We start from the raw sequence: 15,497 nt of genomic DNA, 5'->3' as shown, positions 1-15,497 counted from the left end.
GTATACACCAAAAAGATGGTAAAGAAACTGAAGAACTACAGTTCATTAAAATATATCAAAGTAAAAAGAGACAACAGCTGCCATTCATATAATTAACAGAAAAAAAAGTCACTAGAAAATATTTTAACACTTCCAAACAGTAGAAATACAATCAATAGAAAAATAAAATTTGTGAAAAGGCATTTCACAGATGAAGAAATTTAATGGTCAATACACATATAAAGCTATGTTCAACCCCCATCAATACTCACAGTAATGGAAATTAAAACCCCAATGAGATATCATTTTATACCTATGAAATTAATGAAATCTAAAAGACTGGAAATACCAAATGTGGTAGTCAAAGCTGGTGATTTTTCATCACAGTCATTTAGGAAAACAGTTTGGGCTAGGTTATAAAGTTAAAAAGATGTGGTTTTCCTATGACCCAGCCAGTTTCTGCTGGTCTTTATTCTAGAGAAACTCTTATGCTCCAGGAGACATCACAAGACTGTTTATAGCAACACTGTTTATAATAAAAATTGGACCACTCAATTGTTCACCAACAGGAGAATGGATAAGTTGGGTTGGGGTATTTTCACATAATTCACTACAGTGTAGTAGTAAAAAGAATGTGGCTATACTTACTGAAATGGATGAATTTCAGAAACATACTGAATGACAAAGCAAAGCAGAATATATACATTGCTACCACTATAAAAGTTAAAAGCAAAATTAAATAACATGATTAAGTACATGTATGTATACTTCATACAAAGAAATGATAAATACACAAGTCAGGGGAAGCAAGGGGTAAACAAAGGAGAACTACAGAAGGTGCTTCAATAATACTGGTAATTGAGGAGTCCAGTTCCTGATTAAAATCCTATGTGTGATTTTTTTCAGGCCTCAACAGACCATTACAAAGGCTTTATCTGGCAGGATTCATGGGAGAAAGCCAGATTTGGTGTACAACAAGTGCATTACAGTCTCTGAAGGGAGCTGCAGTCAAGTTCTCAGTCGCCCCTGGCTGCATGTACACATTCACATATTTATATTCCTATTCCCAGCACCTTTGTTACTAGTTATATTTATCTGAAGGCTTGGTTGGAGGTCTTTCCATGCCTCTACAAAGTCTTTCTTATGGAGGTTGGAGGCGGAAACACTTTTCTCCACTCTGACTCAGTACCCAGTGCTTTACCACCCCTAGCCTTTCCTCTTTGCCAATCCTCCTGACCTCAGGGTCTGAAAAACTGCTGGAGGCTTTTGTTTGGGGCATTCTCAACAGTGAGTGAACCTTTACTTCTGCCCTGCTCTATGTGGCCCTGGACGAGTGTGTACTATTGCATGAGATAATAGAACAGGAGGACTCAGCATTTCCTCTGGTTTTAGACTCTTGCTTATATTATTGCAGTAAATGATTAAAGGCTTAACTCTTTCAATTTTGGCTTGTTGCTTTAATAGGCTACTCCAGACACCTGAAAACTCAGCTCTTGTCCAGCTCAGCTGAGCTACTGATAGAATGAATATATATATATTTCTTATGTTGGGTGGTATAATAATGCTACTTTGACTCTCCTCATAAACACACATTTAAAAAATTAAGTTCTTTGGAACTCCAATGGGGAAGACAAATAAGATGAAATCACAAAGAAGCAACTGCTTAAATTATAGCTTCTGTACTACCTCAGAATACAAAAAGACAGGGGAAAATAGAGTAATTGTGAAGGTACTTCATTCTTTTAGAATTTGGGTGTAGGGTAGAAGGTAGGATACACAAGGGATTATTTTAAAGAACACACTTGAAATGATAAACTTTTTCTTAGGTATGAAATACTTTAAGACTAGTTTTTTCTTATATTTGATTTCCTATTTTGGGGGCTAAATGTGACCTATTTAAAACCTATCTATGGCCGGGCACAGTGGCTCACACCTGTAATCCCAGCATTTGGGAGGCCAAGGCAGGTGGGTCACCTGAGGTCATTCATTATTCAGGACCAGCCTGGCCAACATGATGAAACTCAGTCTCTACTAAAGATACCAAAATTAGTTGGGCATGGTGGCGGGTGCCTGTAATCCCAGCTACTTGGGAGGCTGAGGCAGGAGAATTGCTTCAGCTCAGGAGGTAGAGGTTGCAGTGAACAGAGTTCGCACCACTGCACTCCAGCCTGGGCAACAGAGCCAGACTTCATCTCAAAAAAATAAATAAATAAAAAAAACATGTCTATACCAAATTTCTAGATATTAAGTTTTTATAGTGACTGACTACTTTATAAAGTAGGATGTGCTTATTAATGCCCTTAAACTATTTTCTTCATTCAAATCACTGTGTAAACTTATATCGGTTTTTATATAACTTTCTTTGAGATTAGTCATTTTATGCACTAATTTATCTTTTGCCACAACCATAGGGGCTCTCCTTCTATCTCCTTTTGATGTTGGTTATTGCTGTACTGATCTTGTTGGTCTTATGCAGAAGTTCCTTCTGTTCCCTGAAGATCATAGTTCCTCATATCTGGATTTTTCCTACCAGGTCCTGTACTGTCATAAATTGGTAAATAATGAAAACTGCACAGTAGTTCATGCTGTGATAAACTGTGGTTTCATAAAAGATGAAATTATATGTTATGTCCATATTGTATGCTCATACAGTAACAAATTCCCAAAGCTGAAAAAGGTATAAGAGATTATATTACCTTTATTCCTTATATCTATATAGTCCAATCAGTTAAAATTTGGAATCTACTTTCACATTAGCACATTTAATATTTACTACTATATTAGTTAGGTGGGGAAGACATAATTATTCCTATTTTACAAGATCAAAAATAGATCCTATGATACCTTTGAAGTCATGCTGATACTTAGACCTGAAGCCAGAAATTAGTATTCCTCAACCACTGCACACTTCTAAGACACCCTGACAAGGCTCTGTTACTTTCTACTTGTTCTAAACTTATCCCACAAGTTTAGAACAAGTAGAAAGTAACAGAGCCTTGTCAGGTTGTCTTAGAGGTGTGCAACTATAAAATATAGTTGTCCCACAAGTTTAGAACACTAACAGAGCCTTGTCAGGTGTCTTAAAGCTAAATAAATAAATTTATTTAAAATCAAATAAATTTAGCTTTTGCTAATGAATGCATTATTAGGAATCTTTATACAGAGTACTAGAGCCTTTGTCAAATATTGTCATAGGATCCCTAGGTTGTCACCTCACCAGCTGGAAACCTCTTGTGCCGGCGACACCTTCTGCCTGAGTATTGCTTGTGCCTGTTGGGCTTGTTCCACCCACTTGGCCAGGCAGGCTGTGCTCGGCTTTTACTACCGGCTCAGATCCCACACCTGCCAAGTGCGAGCCAGGCGTAGGGTGGCGAGGAGTGTGTGGTTGACCAAGCGTGAGGTCCAGCCACTGTGCACAGCCAGGCATGCTGGCTGCTGTGGTGAGGCAGGTAGCTCCAGGTGCCAGCTCTGTGTGAGGCTGTGGCTAGACCAGATATACTTTATGTGGCTTCTGCTGCGGGCACCTGAGTCTGAACGAGGGAAATATAGTGGTGCCAGGAAGCTTGGTGACTCCAAGAACTGCAGAACCCCAAAGAGGGTGTCATAACCCTGGCTCAGGGATTCTCTACATCTGAGTTCCCCAAAGGGCCACAACTCTTCTCTTGCCCACAACATGGCGAGTGTGTTTCATGGCGGGGGGTGTATTTCAGACCTTATTGTGTTATAGCTCTTTTAGTCCTGCTATTCAGCAGGTCCCGAGTTCTTGTCCCACATCCAGGCAGAATGAGGTATGCAGACAACTGGAGGGTGAGCAAGGTGGAGAAGAGCTTTATTGAGCAGCAGGACAGTTCTCAGGAGACCCAGAGTGGGTATCTCCTATCTGCAGCAGGTTGTCCTGTTGTCTCTACAGTGCTCAGTGGAGAGGAAACCCAGAGTGGGCAGCTCCTATCCACAGGCAGGCCATATCTGCAGGTAAGTTGTCCAACTGTCTGCCTGAGCCTAGGGATTTTATGGGCTGAAAAGGGGAGAAAGTGCATGCTGAGTGGTTCATGGGCAGCCATGGGCAGGCCTGGAAAAAGCACCATGAATTCTCACTCTGGTCCACAGAACTGAGAGCCCAGCTCCCAGTCTTCAAGCTGTCCCTGCCTTGAAGGTAGGGCTTTACTGGGGACCTGTCCCTTTCTGCCCAGGAGCCTGTCTGCCTCCTGCCACCATCAACCTGCCGTCCACAGTGCCCACAGTGCCCAGGCTATTCTTGCCAAGGGGTGCCTGCAGGCTGTGCCGAGCTGCCCTCAGCCCCCCTCAGCCTTCCTCCCATGCTTGTCAGCACCCAAAGTTTGGAGTGGGCCAAGGGAACAGGGGGCTAGTGTGTCAGCACTGCCTTGAGTGTGTGCACACCTGGCTGGGTCATGACAGTGCCTGGGCTTGGCCTCAACTTTGCTCTGAAATTGGACTGGGTGCCAGGAGTAGGGAGAGGCCAGGCAGTGGGCGTAGGCACTTCTGAGTGTGTAGGGGCAAGGGGGCTTCCCCAGTCCCTGAGAGTACAAGGATGACTTGTACTCTGAGCCATGGCTCAGCAGCTGCAGCTTTGCCTAGGAGGGTGGGGCTCCTGCCTGTTCCTGGCTCCTGCCAGCTCTGTGGAGTGGGCTGTGCCTCCACCACTGGAGCTGGCTTCATGGCAGCAGCCACTTCAGATGGGCCACTGCTGCTATAAGTATGACTTTTGTCAAATCTGATACTTTGAGATGTATTTTCATTATCTACATACTCAACAGTGATGGTGTGGTAAAGTCAATTTAGTCATTAGTCTTCAAATTTGCTCTTATTGCATAGTCTTTATGTTTTTCACAGGTACATCTGTAGTTTTTAGCAAGGAGATACTTAGCAAAATCCTTATTTAAAATTGATCAATACAAAAATATGTTTCCACTAATATTTCTGAGACAGGAAGAAGTTACTTTTAAGAAGAGACCTTAGACAAAGTTATCAGACTTTTTTTTGGCATTAGATTCCTTACCTCCAAAAAGATGAAATGCTTTTCTGCAGCTTGGTAGGGGCCATTTTGAAGAGTTGGATTTCTGAAAGCTTTGTTTTATTTTCAAATATTCTTTAGTAAAGAAAGTTTTTGTGGCATTGTTCAGTTCTAGAATAAAGCAAAAGAAGAGAGGCTTTTGAAATTAATTTGAGTAAAATGGCAAGAAAATGACAAGTGAATACTGTAGTATTTTGATAATAATAAATTCAGACCTCTAAGTCAATGAAGGCAAAAGTAGATTCAACTTTTTTTTTTTTTTTACTCAAGCAAATACAACTTCCCCAAGTTCATATTTGGTGCAACTTTGACATGTCTACACATAAAACATAAATCTACTAAGTAGCTCCTATGTCAGGTAGTATGGAATACATAATGATGGATAAGATATCTTCCCTGACGTTAAAACAACTGTAGTCTAAAACAGCAGTCCCCAGCCCCTCGGCCACGAATGGGGCCTGTTAGGAACTGGGCTGCACAGCAGGAGGTGAGCCACTGGCGAGTGAGCATTGCTGCCTGAGCTCCGCCTCCTGTCAGATCAGTGGCAGCATTAGATTCTCATAGGAGGTGAATCCTATTGCGAACTGTGCATGCAAGGAGTATAGGTAGCACACTCCTTATAAGAATCTAATGCATGATAATCCGAGGTAGAACAGTTTCATGCTGAAACCATCCCCGCTTCAAGACCATGGAAAAACTGTCTTCCACAAGACTGGTCCCTGATGCCAAAAAGGTTGAGGACTGCTGGTCTAAAAGATAGAAATAAACAGCTAGACAAAAAAGGGGAATAATGTGTTATGAGTGTAGTGATACAATAGCTAGAGTGTAATCAGGGCTCAGGAGTGATGGTGAAAAGGAATAACACTTTCAGAAGTTTAAACTTCATAATCCATTTCATTCTATATGTGACGGATTGATCATCTACTGAATCTATTGCTATAGATTTGAGGTAATTAAAAAAATTTGAAAATAGTCATTCAGAAGCTTACTAATGAGTTAAAAAGGAAATAGTCATTTGAAGTACACACAGACCAACTGGAGAACACATATGATGGTATTCACTTTAAATGGTAGAAAGTCTCTATATCTGAGCCATGGAAAGCAAGGCATGATCTGAGTTGGACTGTTTAACAGAGAACAACCTCTTAGGCCAGTGCAGAGCTAGTTACTAATCTGAGAAGTAAACTAGGCTTTCCATCAACCATCCCCTGTTACTTTCATCCTGCAATGATCACCTGTGGCATTTCCTCAGTTTCCATCCTACTTCAAAGTCTTAAGCTTTGGCTCAAATGATTTGAATTAAATTTTCTCAATTTTTCTTAATCACTGCTTTGCATTAATTTTTACCTAAGAAATTTGAAGGGAAAACTGATTCACAAAGTTTACAATTAATAACAAAAGGGAAAAGATTAAAAAAAAGCCCAGGCGAGCGAAGTCATCTATTTAACCTGCAACTCTAACTCCCTTCCCAATCGCACACCCATGAACCAGCATACAAGTTAGAGAAAAGGTATTTTAATACTCATCATGTATGCTGGGGGGTTGATATGACTAGTGCATTTAAAAATCCTTCATATGTTTAAAAGTTAGATCATTTCAAGTTGGATATTCTCTCACTGGTTTCTACAGCAATGCACAGCTGTTTTATTAAAGTCCACTTTTCCCACTGTCCATTTATAGCCCCTTAGTGTAAGATGGTCATGACACTATCACTTGGTTAAAGGAGCTTGTCAGTATCATTCATATTGATGAAGAAAATGAAAGAAGTTATCAAATAACATATTCATTTACAGTCATACTAGTCTTTTTGCAGGACTTAAGAACAGATGACTATGATTCAGGATATCTACTGAGAGGTTAAAAATCCCCCCAAGTAAGTGGTACTAACTCTTGGGCAAATTGATTCACAACTTTCTAAATGCCCTTGTAAATGAGATCCATGTGCCATGTGGTGGGTCATATGGGAGATAATACAAATGAAAGTGAAGAGTTTGCAACTTAAGGATTCTTATTATTCCTCCCCTTCCCTTCCTTCTTTTCTTTTCCCTCTTCCTCCTCCTTCTGGAAAATTGGCAGCCATGTTCTAAAATGCTGATGCAATAACTGGAGAATGCCATTGCATTACCCTCTCTTATACTGAAAACTTATTTGGAAATGTAATTGAATTCTAGTACAACAGATCAAAAGGGCCTTGTAAGAGTCATCTAATACCTGCAGTTTTGATAACTGGCCACAAACTTTTCCAGGGGGTAGATGAGAGAAGTAAAAGTAATAGTGATGTCTGTGACATTTTGTTTTCTGGCTTCAAGGAACTTACTACACAGTGTACTTTTAAGTATTTAACAAACTCTCATATTAAAGCACTGAAGCAGGAAAGGGTTATAAATATTTTATAATGCCTAAAAATTAGAGAAACTGCTATATTGAAATTTGCAAGATGAGATGGGAATTGTACCTGCATCATACTGTTGAACATATACACCTGCATGTCCATACTATAATCTTATGAGACCAATTTTGGATGATTTAATATTACACTTGTTTGGAAAAATGGTTAAAAAAGGATCCCGAAGCCCTTGTTCCTCCACTGCTGGGCCAAATAAGTGGGTTCTAATGCTTCTTAACTGGAGGACCTTCCGCAAGTCACAGAACTTTTCTTTGTACCAACTTTCTGCCCTATCTCCTGCAAACATTTATTTTGCACCTGCTATGTGCATGGCACTTTGCTGATCTAGCTAGTAATACAGAGATGAATTAAATGTAATTCCTGTCTGTAGGGCATTGTACTAGATCAGTGATTCCAAAATGTTTGGCTGGGTATCAAAATCACCCAGGGTGCTTGTTAAAATGACAAATTCTAGCACCTCACCCACACATGTGGAAGCACAATTACTATGTATTTGACTTGGGAGTCTATGCTTTCTAACAAGCTGCTTGGGTGATTCTGAGGCACAGCTAGATTTGATAACCACTAGATGAAATGGTCATCTTCTATAATTAAATTATTTGAAAATATTTAAATATGTTAAGGTTTATCACATTCCATTATAAAACTTTACTAACCATATCCAAGGATATTGTTCTGTCTATAGATCTGTGTTGCCCCATTTCAGTGGCATCTGAATTTGGAAATGCAGAATTTGGCAACAAATATAAACTTTGTTGAATACAATATTCAACACTACATCTCCTAAAATTACCTGGAAGAAACACTAAGAAAAATCTGAAGGCAGACCAGGACATATGGCTTGGAGTAAAGGGTGATGAAAACTACCTTTATCTCCTCCTCAGCCAATGCTACCTATTAGAGAGTCGATGCTTCTTATTTCAACACATTTATTGAATTTAATCAGTATTTAATATTGTTGAATATGCTAGAAAAAGTCAAAAAACTGAATATCCTGGAAAGATCTAAGGTGTATTTTAATTATACATTTAGTTAAATGTGGTTGTAGTGGCAGTGGAAAGAGCAGCATTTTTGTGTGTGCTATCAATGACTGTTAGAATAAAGGAATTCTATTCTTAATTTGTCTGAGGGCAGGGGACAATCACCAACTATATAAAATCAGGATTCACATGATTACAGGATGTATTACTATGGGGTTTCATGGTATTACATCACAATTTGAAAAAGAACAACCACACATACTAGGATACTTTTAAACCAGAAATTGCATCAATATGGTGATGCAACTTTGATTTCAGCATTATGCTTAAATATTGGTAACTTTTAATGTAAACAATTCATATAATTAAGTAAATATGTTAGGAATAGTTTCAGGCATTTTTCTAAATGCAGGAGTTAAAGCTGTATAATAGGCAAAGTATCATTTAAATCCTATCTAGTCAAAAGATAATTCTAAAGTTATAAGTGTTTTGATACATTTATTCAGGGTGCCTTAGTCTTACTCAGGAGGGGAAGATAAGAACATTATTATAAATATAAGGCACAGTCATTTAAGTGGACCCAACAGTATTATGTTCAAATTTAAAAGACTAGGAGATGTGTGTCTAGCCATCTCATTCAGATTACTCAAGGCCTTGTTTACCCATTTAAAATTATCTCATAATTCTGAAAGCTTTTTCTCTTCACATTTCCCTTCTTCATTCTTTGTTGTTTGATACATAGTATTTCTTTTTTTCTGGAGATACAAACTGCAAAAAAAGATCTGACAAATTTATAATGTGTTATAATAATAATAATGATAGACTACTTCAAGAGTTTTGCATTGTATACCTATGTTTAGGATGGGTCCTGGGCTTGAGAGGAGATCTAACTATCCCAAATTTCAATAGGTGCTGTATATGCTTATTTATAGGCATTCTTTGGCTCCAGGACATTAATGTACAATAAAGGACATTTGCAAGGAATAGACAAGACTGGGAATCAGAGTCCCAGTAAGCAATCTGTGTAAAAAGGGAGACCTCTACCGAAATAATCTTTACCAGCGGATGCTAAATCCTGGATACTTCACATAGCTTTTGGTTTAGTAATATCTTGTGAGGTGATCTTTAAAACCTTTAATTTCATTTTACTCATATCCTTTAATACATTGGTTTTACTATTTTTCAACGGTATATAGTTTTCTTTGTATTGTTGAACAGTAGGAAGAGTATGGTTGACTTAGGATGCTGTGCTAAGTACATCTGATATCCTTCCCTTACATAAGAATGGAGAAGGGTTCATATATTTGGCATTTGAACCTGCCTTGCTGTATATCAGTAAAAATCCACAAACTGTCTCAAAACCATTTTCAGGGCTTCAGGAGCAATGCTTGCTTTGCACCTTTCCAAGAAGGTAAGAAAGTCTTACTTGTAAGGGACCCTTCTGGCAAAACTCATTTTGTACTCATGTGAGGCACCCAAAATATTTATTTATAAGGTGGACAACACAAGTTAAAGTTTGGGCTTACTGTTAAAGCTTATATTCAACAGAAAATTATCAGTTTCACAGAAATTCAAACTGTTTAAGTCTCAGAGCCAGCTCTTTAGACATAGCAGGTACTCACCATGTGATAGCTGCAAGGTTTACTAGTAACGGCACACCCTGTGGAATCTGGGTCCAAAATAGGTTTTGTATGCTGGGAAAGGAGAGGCCAACCAGGAATATCTCACCCCATACTGACAAATGCTTATGTATGTATCTTCTGGAAGTAAGTTTAGAGGACAAAGCCAGCAAGACGGCTGACTAGAGACACCTGGCATTCATCCCCCACCCCCTCATGGGAAAGGACTAAGACAACAAGTAGTTATGATTTGACTTGAGTGTCGAAGGGAGAGTGCTGGAGTATAGCAGAGGAGTGGAGATCCACCTGTAGTCACTGAAGTCCAGGAGGGCAGTGTGGCAGCACCTGGTTTCTGCAGCCCCATCTCCCTGACCAAAATCACATCTGTTTGGAATCCAGATGGACTTCTGTGTCAGGAAAAGGTAAGCCGAAGATCATTCCTTGACCTTATCTCCCTGACAAAACACCTACGGTCCTTACAATAGGAGAATTCCATAGTCCTTGCAAGCCCTGATCCCAGTTTGGAAAGCTTCCAGGAATTTATGCAGCTGCATTGCTCAAGATTAGGACAAATGATGCATGCTCCACTCATACCAACCCCCTGTAAGCCAAGCTGCTGCAGCTTGGCATCATCCAGAGCTGCCCCTGAGTACACTGGTCTGGGGGCCAGTAGCCTCTGCATGTCTCCAGCATTGGGGCCCCATCTTCATTATACCAAGCCTAACACAGGTGGCTGAAAGCCACAACTCCAGCTGCATGAATTGGCTGTGACTCTGATTAAGCATAGTAGGGAAATCAAACCCTGCTGCCACACTTCCAGCTGGAGAAACAGTCTGCCAGTCCCACCCAGGGCAACCTGCCCTTGAGCTGGCCAAACTACTGCATATCCTCCCCTAAGCAGAAGAGACAACCGCCCTGGAGCCTCCAAGCAGCTGATATGCCTCTGGGCCAGCAGAAGGGCTATTCGTCCATGCTCAGGACCTGAGTAGCAGCCATACAGCATCCTTCACCTGAAAGAATAGCCCTGGCATGCCCAATGGTTGTGTACCCCTAATATGGGCCTGAGAAACAGTCCTGCAGGCTGCCCTAAGGAGGCATGCCCATGAGCTAACCATGCAGTCTTATACCTACATCCTTGGCAGACATGTCCAAAGGGCCTGGCTGAGCAGCTGTGCACCTATGTCTCAGGCTCAATAAACAGCCCAGTAGGGCACCTCTGGTGAGCACATACCCAGGCCTGTTAAGCAATCCTGGGCTTGCATCCCAGCTCTATGAAACAGCCCCATGGGCCGCTCCCTACCCTTCTGAATCACCTGTAGGGCAGTTATTCAGCCTTACAGCTGTGTCCTGGGCCTGAGAAACAGCCTGTGGGTCATTCCCAGTGTGTACATCCCTAGGTCATCTGAGCCACCCTGTGACCATGTTGTAGGCCTGAGAAATAGTATGATGGGAAGTCCCTGGCAGACGTGTCTCCAGGATAGCTAAGCCACTGTATGTCTGCCTCCTAGGCATTATTAGAAACAGCCCCATGAGCTGGTCCTGGTAGGCATATCCCCAGGCTGGCTAAGCAACTGCATGCCCATGCTCCCAGGCAGAGTAACAGCACTGTGGCACAAACCCCAGTAAGCCAGACTCCAAGTTGGCTGACTCATTGTATGTACACACATGACCCAATCCTGAGAAACAGCTCAGTGAGTCCACCCCTAGCAAAGCTACACCATCACCTCAAACTCTCTCAGACTAGGCCACTGAGTAACTCACAAACACAACTAATGTGGATTACGGTTGAAGAAACTATATGAAGACAACTGTATCCACCTAGAACCAAGGTCAATGTACCCCATCGAACTGATACTTCAAGACCATTTATACAAATAAGTCCACATAAAACCTATTCCATAAAACTGAAAGAGGTCAGTTTTTTACCAGATGATTAGAATGAATGTAGAGAAACATGAACCATGAAAAAGCAAAGAGACATGTCACCTCCAAAGGAAAACTGTAATTCTCCAGTAAGAGACCCAATCATAAGGAAATATATGAAATGTCAGAAAAATAATTCAAAATAACAATCTTAAGGAAACTCAGAGCCAAGAGAGAATACAGATAGAAAATTCAATGAAATCAGGAAAACAACTCATTATTTGATTGAGAAATGCAACAGAGATAAATATTTTTTAAAAGAACTAAATATTCTACAGATGAAGAACTCAATGAAATAAAAATACAGCTTCAATAAAAGACTAGACCAAGCAGAAGAAATAACTTTTGAACTTGAACACAGGTATTTTGTAGTAACAGAAGGAGATGAAAAAATAGAAAAAAGAATGAACAAAGTCTACAGGATTTATGGGACAACATTAACTGAGTAAATATTTGTGTTATAGGCATTCCAGAAGGAGAAGAAAAAAGATGAGGAAAACTTATTTAATAAAATAATAGAATAAACTTTCCAAGTCTTGGGAAACAGATGGACATCCAGGTCCAGGCAGCTCAAAGAACTCCAAATAAATTTAACCCAAACAGGTCCTCTCTGAGGCACATTATAGTAAAATTGTCAAAGGTCCAAGATAATTTTAAAAGCATCAAGAAAAAGTTGTCAAATCATGTGTAAAAGAATCCACATTAGACAGCGGATTTCTAAGCAGAAACCTTATAGCTCAGGAGAAAAATGGGATGATATATTTAAGGTACTGAGAAGAAAAATTATACCCAGAAAAGCAATACTTCAGATGTGAAGGAGAAATAAAATCTTTCTCAGACAACCAAAACTAAGAAAATTCATCACTACTAGACTGGTCTCACAAGAAATGTTCAAATTTCTTACATCTGGGATTGAAAAGACAATAACCATCATGAAAACATAAACTATAAACCTCACTGGTAGAATCAGTACACAAAGACAAAAGAGAAAATAAAGCTTATTCCTACAAAAACAAACAAACAAAAAAAACAAAAAAACCCAACTACAAAAATAAACAATGAGAGAGGAAATAAGGAACAAAGGATATACAAAACAACCAGAAAAAAGTCAATAAAATGACAGGAGTAAGTTTTCACCTATCAGTAATAACCTTGAATGTATATGGATTAAATACCCAATTTAAAAGATACAGACTTGCTGAATGGACTAAAATAAAACCCCAAGAATTAATCTGTGCTGTGTACAAGAACCTAACCTTACATGTAGACACAGATAGACTGAAAGTAAATAAAAAAAAAGACATTCCATGCAAACAAACCAAATGCAAGCAGAAATAGATATATCAGAGAAAAGAGACTTCAAGTTAAATGCTGAAAAGCAGACAGAGATATTACAAGGGAATAAATTCAGCAAGAGAATATGATAATTATAAATATTATAAAAATGTACCCAAACACTGGAGCACCCAGATATAAAGCAGATATTATTAGATCTAAAGAGAGAGATAGATCCCAATACAATAATAGTTGAAGACTTTAATAACTCATTCTCAGCATTGCACAAATCTAGACAGAAAATTAATAAACATTGGATTTAAGCTGCACCACATACCCAACAGACTTAGCAGACATTTATAGAACATGTCACCCAGCAGCAGTAGATTACACATTCTTTTCATCAGCACATGGACCATTGTCTAGGGTTGACCATGTGTCAGGACAAAAGAAGTCTAACAAAATTTTAAAACTTAAAGTTATGTCAAGTAGCTTATTTGGTGACAATGGAATAAAACTGGACATCAAAAAGAAGAACATTAGAAACTATACAAATACATAGACATTGAACAATATTCTCCTGAATGACAAATGAGAAAGAATTTAAATTTAAAAAGTTTGTGAAACAAGTGAAAATAGAAACACAATATGCCAAAAGCCACAGAACACAGTAAAAGCAGTGTTAAGAGGCAGGTTCACAGCAATAAATGCATACATCAAAGCACTAGAAAGATTTCAAATAAATGACCTAATGATGCACCTCAAGAAACTAGAAAAGCAAGAACAAACCAAACCCTAGTTAGTAGAAGGAAAGAAATAATAAAGACCAGCGTAGAAATAAATGAAATTGAGACTAAGAAAACAACAGAAAAAATTAACAAAACAAAAACCTGGTTTTTTTGGAATGGTAAACCAAACTGAAAACTATTAGCTAGACTAAGAAAAAAGAAAACCCAAATAAAATCAGAAACAAAAAAGATGTCACAACACACACCAAACAAATACAAAGGATCATTAAAGACTACTATGAACAACAAAACTTGGTAGGCTGTATGTGTCTAGGAATTTATACATTTCCTCCAGGTTTGGAATTTACTGGTATACCAGTAAATTCTGGTAAATTCTCCATTTACTGGTACACAAGTAAATTCCAAAATGTAGAAGAAATGTATCAATTCCTAGACACATACAACCTACCAAAATTGAACAAAGAGGAAATAGAAAGCCAAATGCCAATCACAGTTAATGAGATTGAATTAGTAACAAAAAGTCTTCCAACATAGAAAAGTCCAGGTCTGGATGCCTTTTCTACTCAAATCTACTGAATCTTAGAAGAATTAATACCAATTCTTCTCAAACTATTCCAAAAAACTGAAGCACAGGGAAGTCTTCCTAACTCATTCTACAAGGCCAGCATGACTCTGATACCAAAACCAGACAATAACAAAACAAACAAAGAAGTTTACAGGCCAATAGCCCTGATGAAAATAGATGCAAAAATCCTCAACAAAATACTAGCAAACGGAATCCAACAACACATCAAGAAGATGAAACACCATGACCAAGTGGGATTTATCCCACAAATGCAAGGATGGTTCAACAAATTCGTGGAAACATGGATGAAACAGAAAGTACATTTGAATTTGATTTTCATCTTTTCCTAGTGAACTGTTAAAAGGTTAAAGTCTAGTTTGAGAAGTCCCAATCTCCAGCTGAATATGCAGCCTGATGACAGAGGCATATAAAATAGACAAAAATAAACAAAAACCAAAATTTCTTTATCTGACACTTTGTCAAAATGGAGTCATAGATTTTAAAATATGTGAGTCATTATAGTAAGCAAAATTTTAATATTTAGGAGTTTCTATTAAGTGAGATTTAGTTAAAATTTGACAATTTTAATAATTCCATTTAGTTTTTGGTAGTACAATATTTAGTACTCAAAATTCAGTCTAATTTTTTTTTTTTTTTTTTTTTTACCAGAATAAAAAGATGGGTTGCAATCATTTTTAAACCTTTTCCTTCAGAAAAAATCTGTAGTATTAGAAAACTTTTTTAGGTTAGAACATTTAAGCTTTTTGCCTCAGGAAGTTATGTTTACCTTGTGCTTACTGATGTCCATTAATGGCTTTGGAGCATTGAAAAATCATTTCAGTAATTGTTTGTGTGACGAAGAATAACTGGTTTGGCCACTGTTACAGAAATAAGGCCAAAAGGAAATCTATCAAAGTAAGACAAATTCAACTATAACATTTTTTGAGATTTTACTGTGCTACAGACAA

At 38.6% G+C, this 15,497-nt stretch overlaps 1 protein-coding gene across 4 annotated transcripts in view; it reads right to left on the bottom strand.

Moving 5' to 3' along the window:
* RNF180 (ring finger protein 180) overlaps positions 1-15,497 on the bottom strand; it is a 220,146-nt gene that overhangs the window by 25,213 nt on the left and 179,436 nt on the right. For all 4 annotated transcript variants that reach the window (XM_012462284.3, XM_012462286.3, XM_012462283.2 and 1 more), the window contains exon 7: positions 4,997-5,122. In XM_012462284.3, the coding sequence (XP_012317707.2) occupies positions 4,997-5,122 (126 nt within the window). The remainder of the gene's footprint in view (positions 1-4,996; positions 5,123-15,497) is intronic.

Source organism: Aotus nancymaae, unplaced genomic scaffold (assembly GCF_030222135.1).
Source record: "Aotus nancymaae isolate 86718 unplaced genomic scaffold, 86718_ANA_hifiasm-v0.15.2.pri h1tg000014l, whole genome shotgun sequence".
NCBI lineage: Eukaryota > Metazoa > Chordata > Mammalia > Primates > Aotidae > Aotus > Aotus nancymaae.
This window is presented reverse-complemented; position numbering and strand designations above follow the sequence as displayed.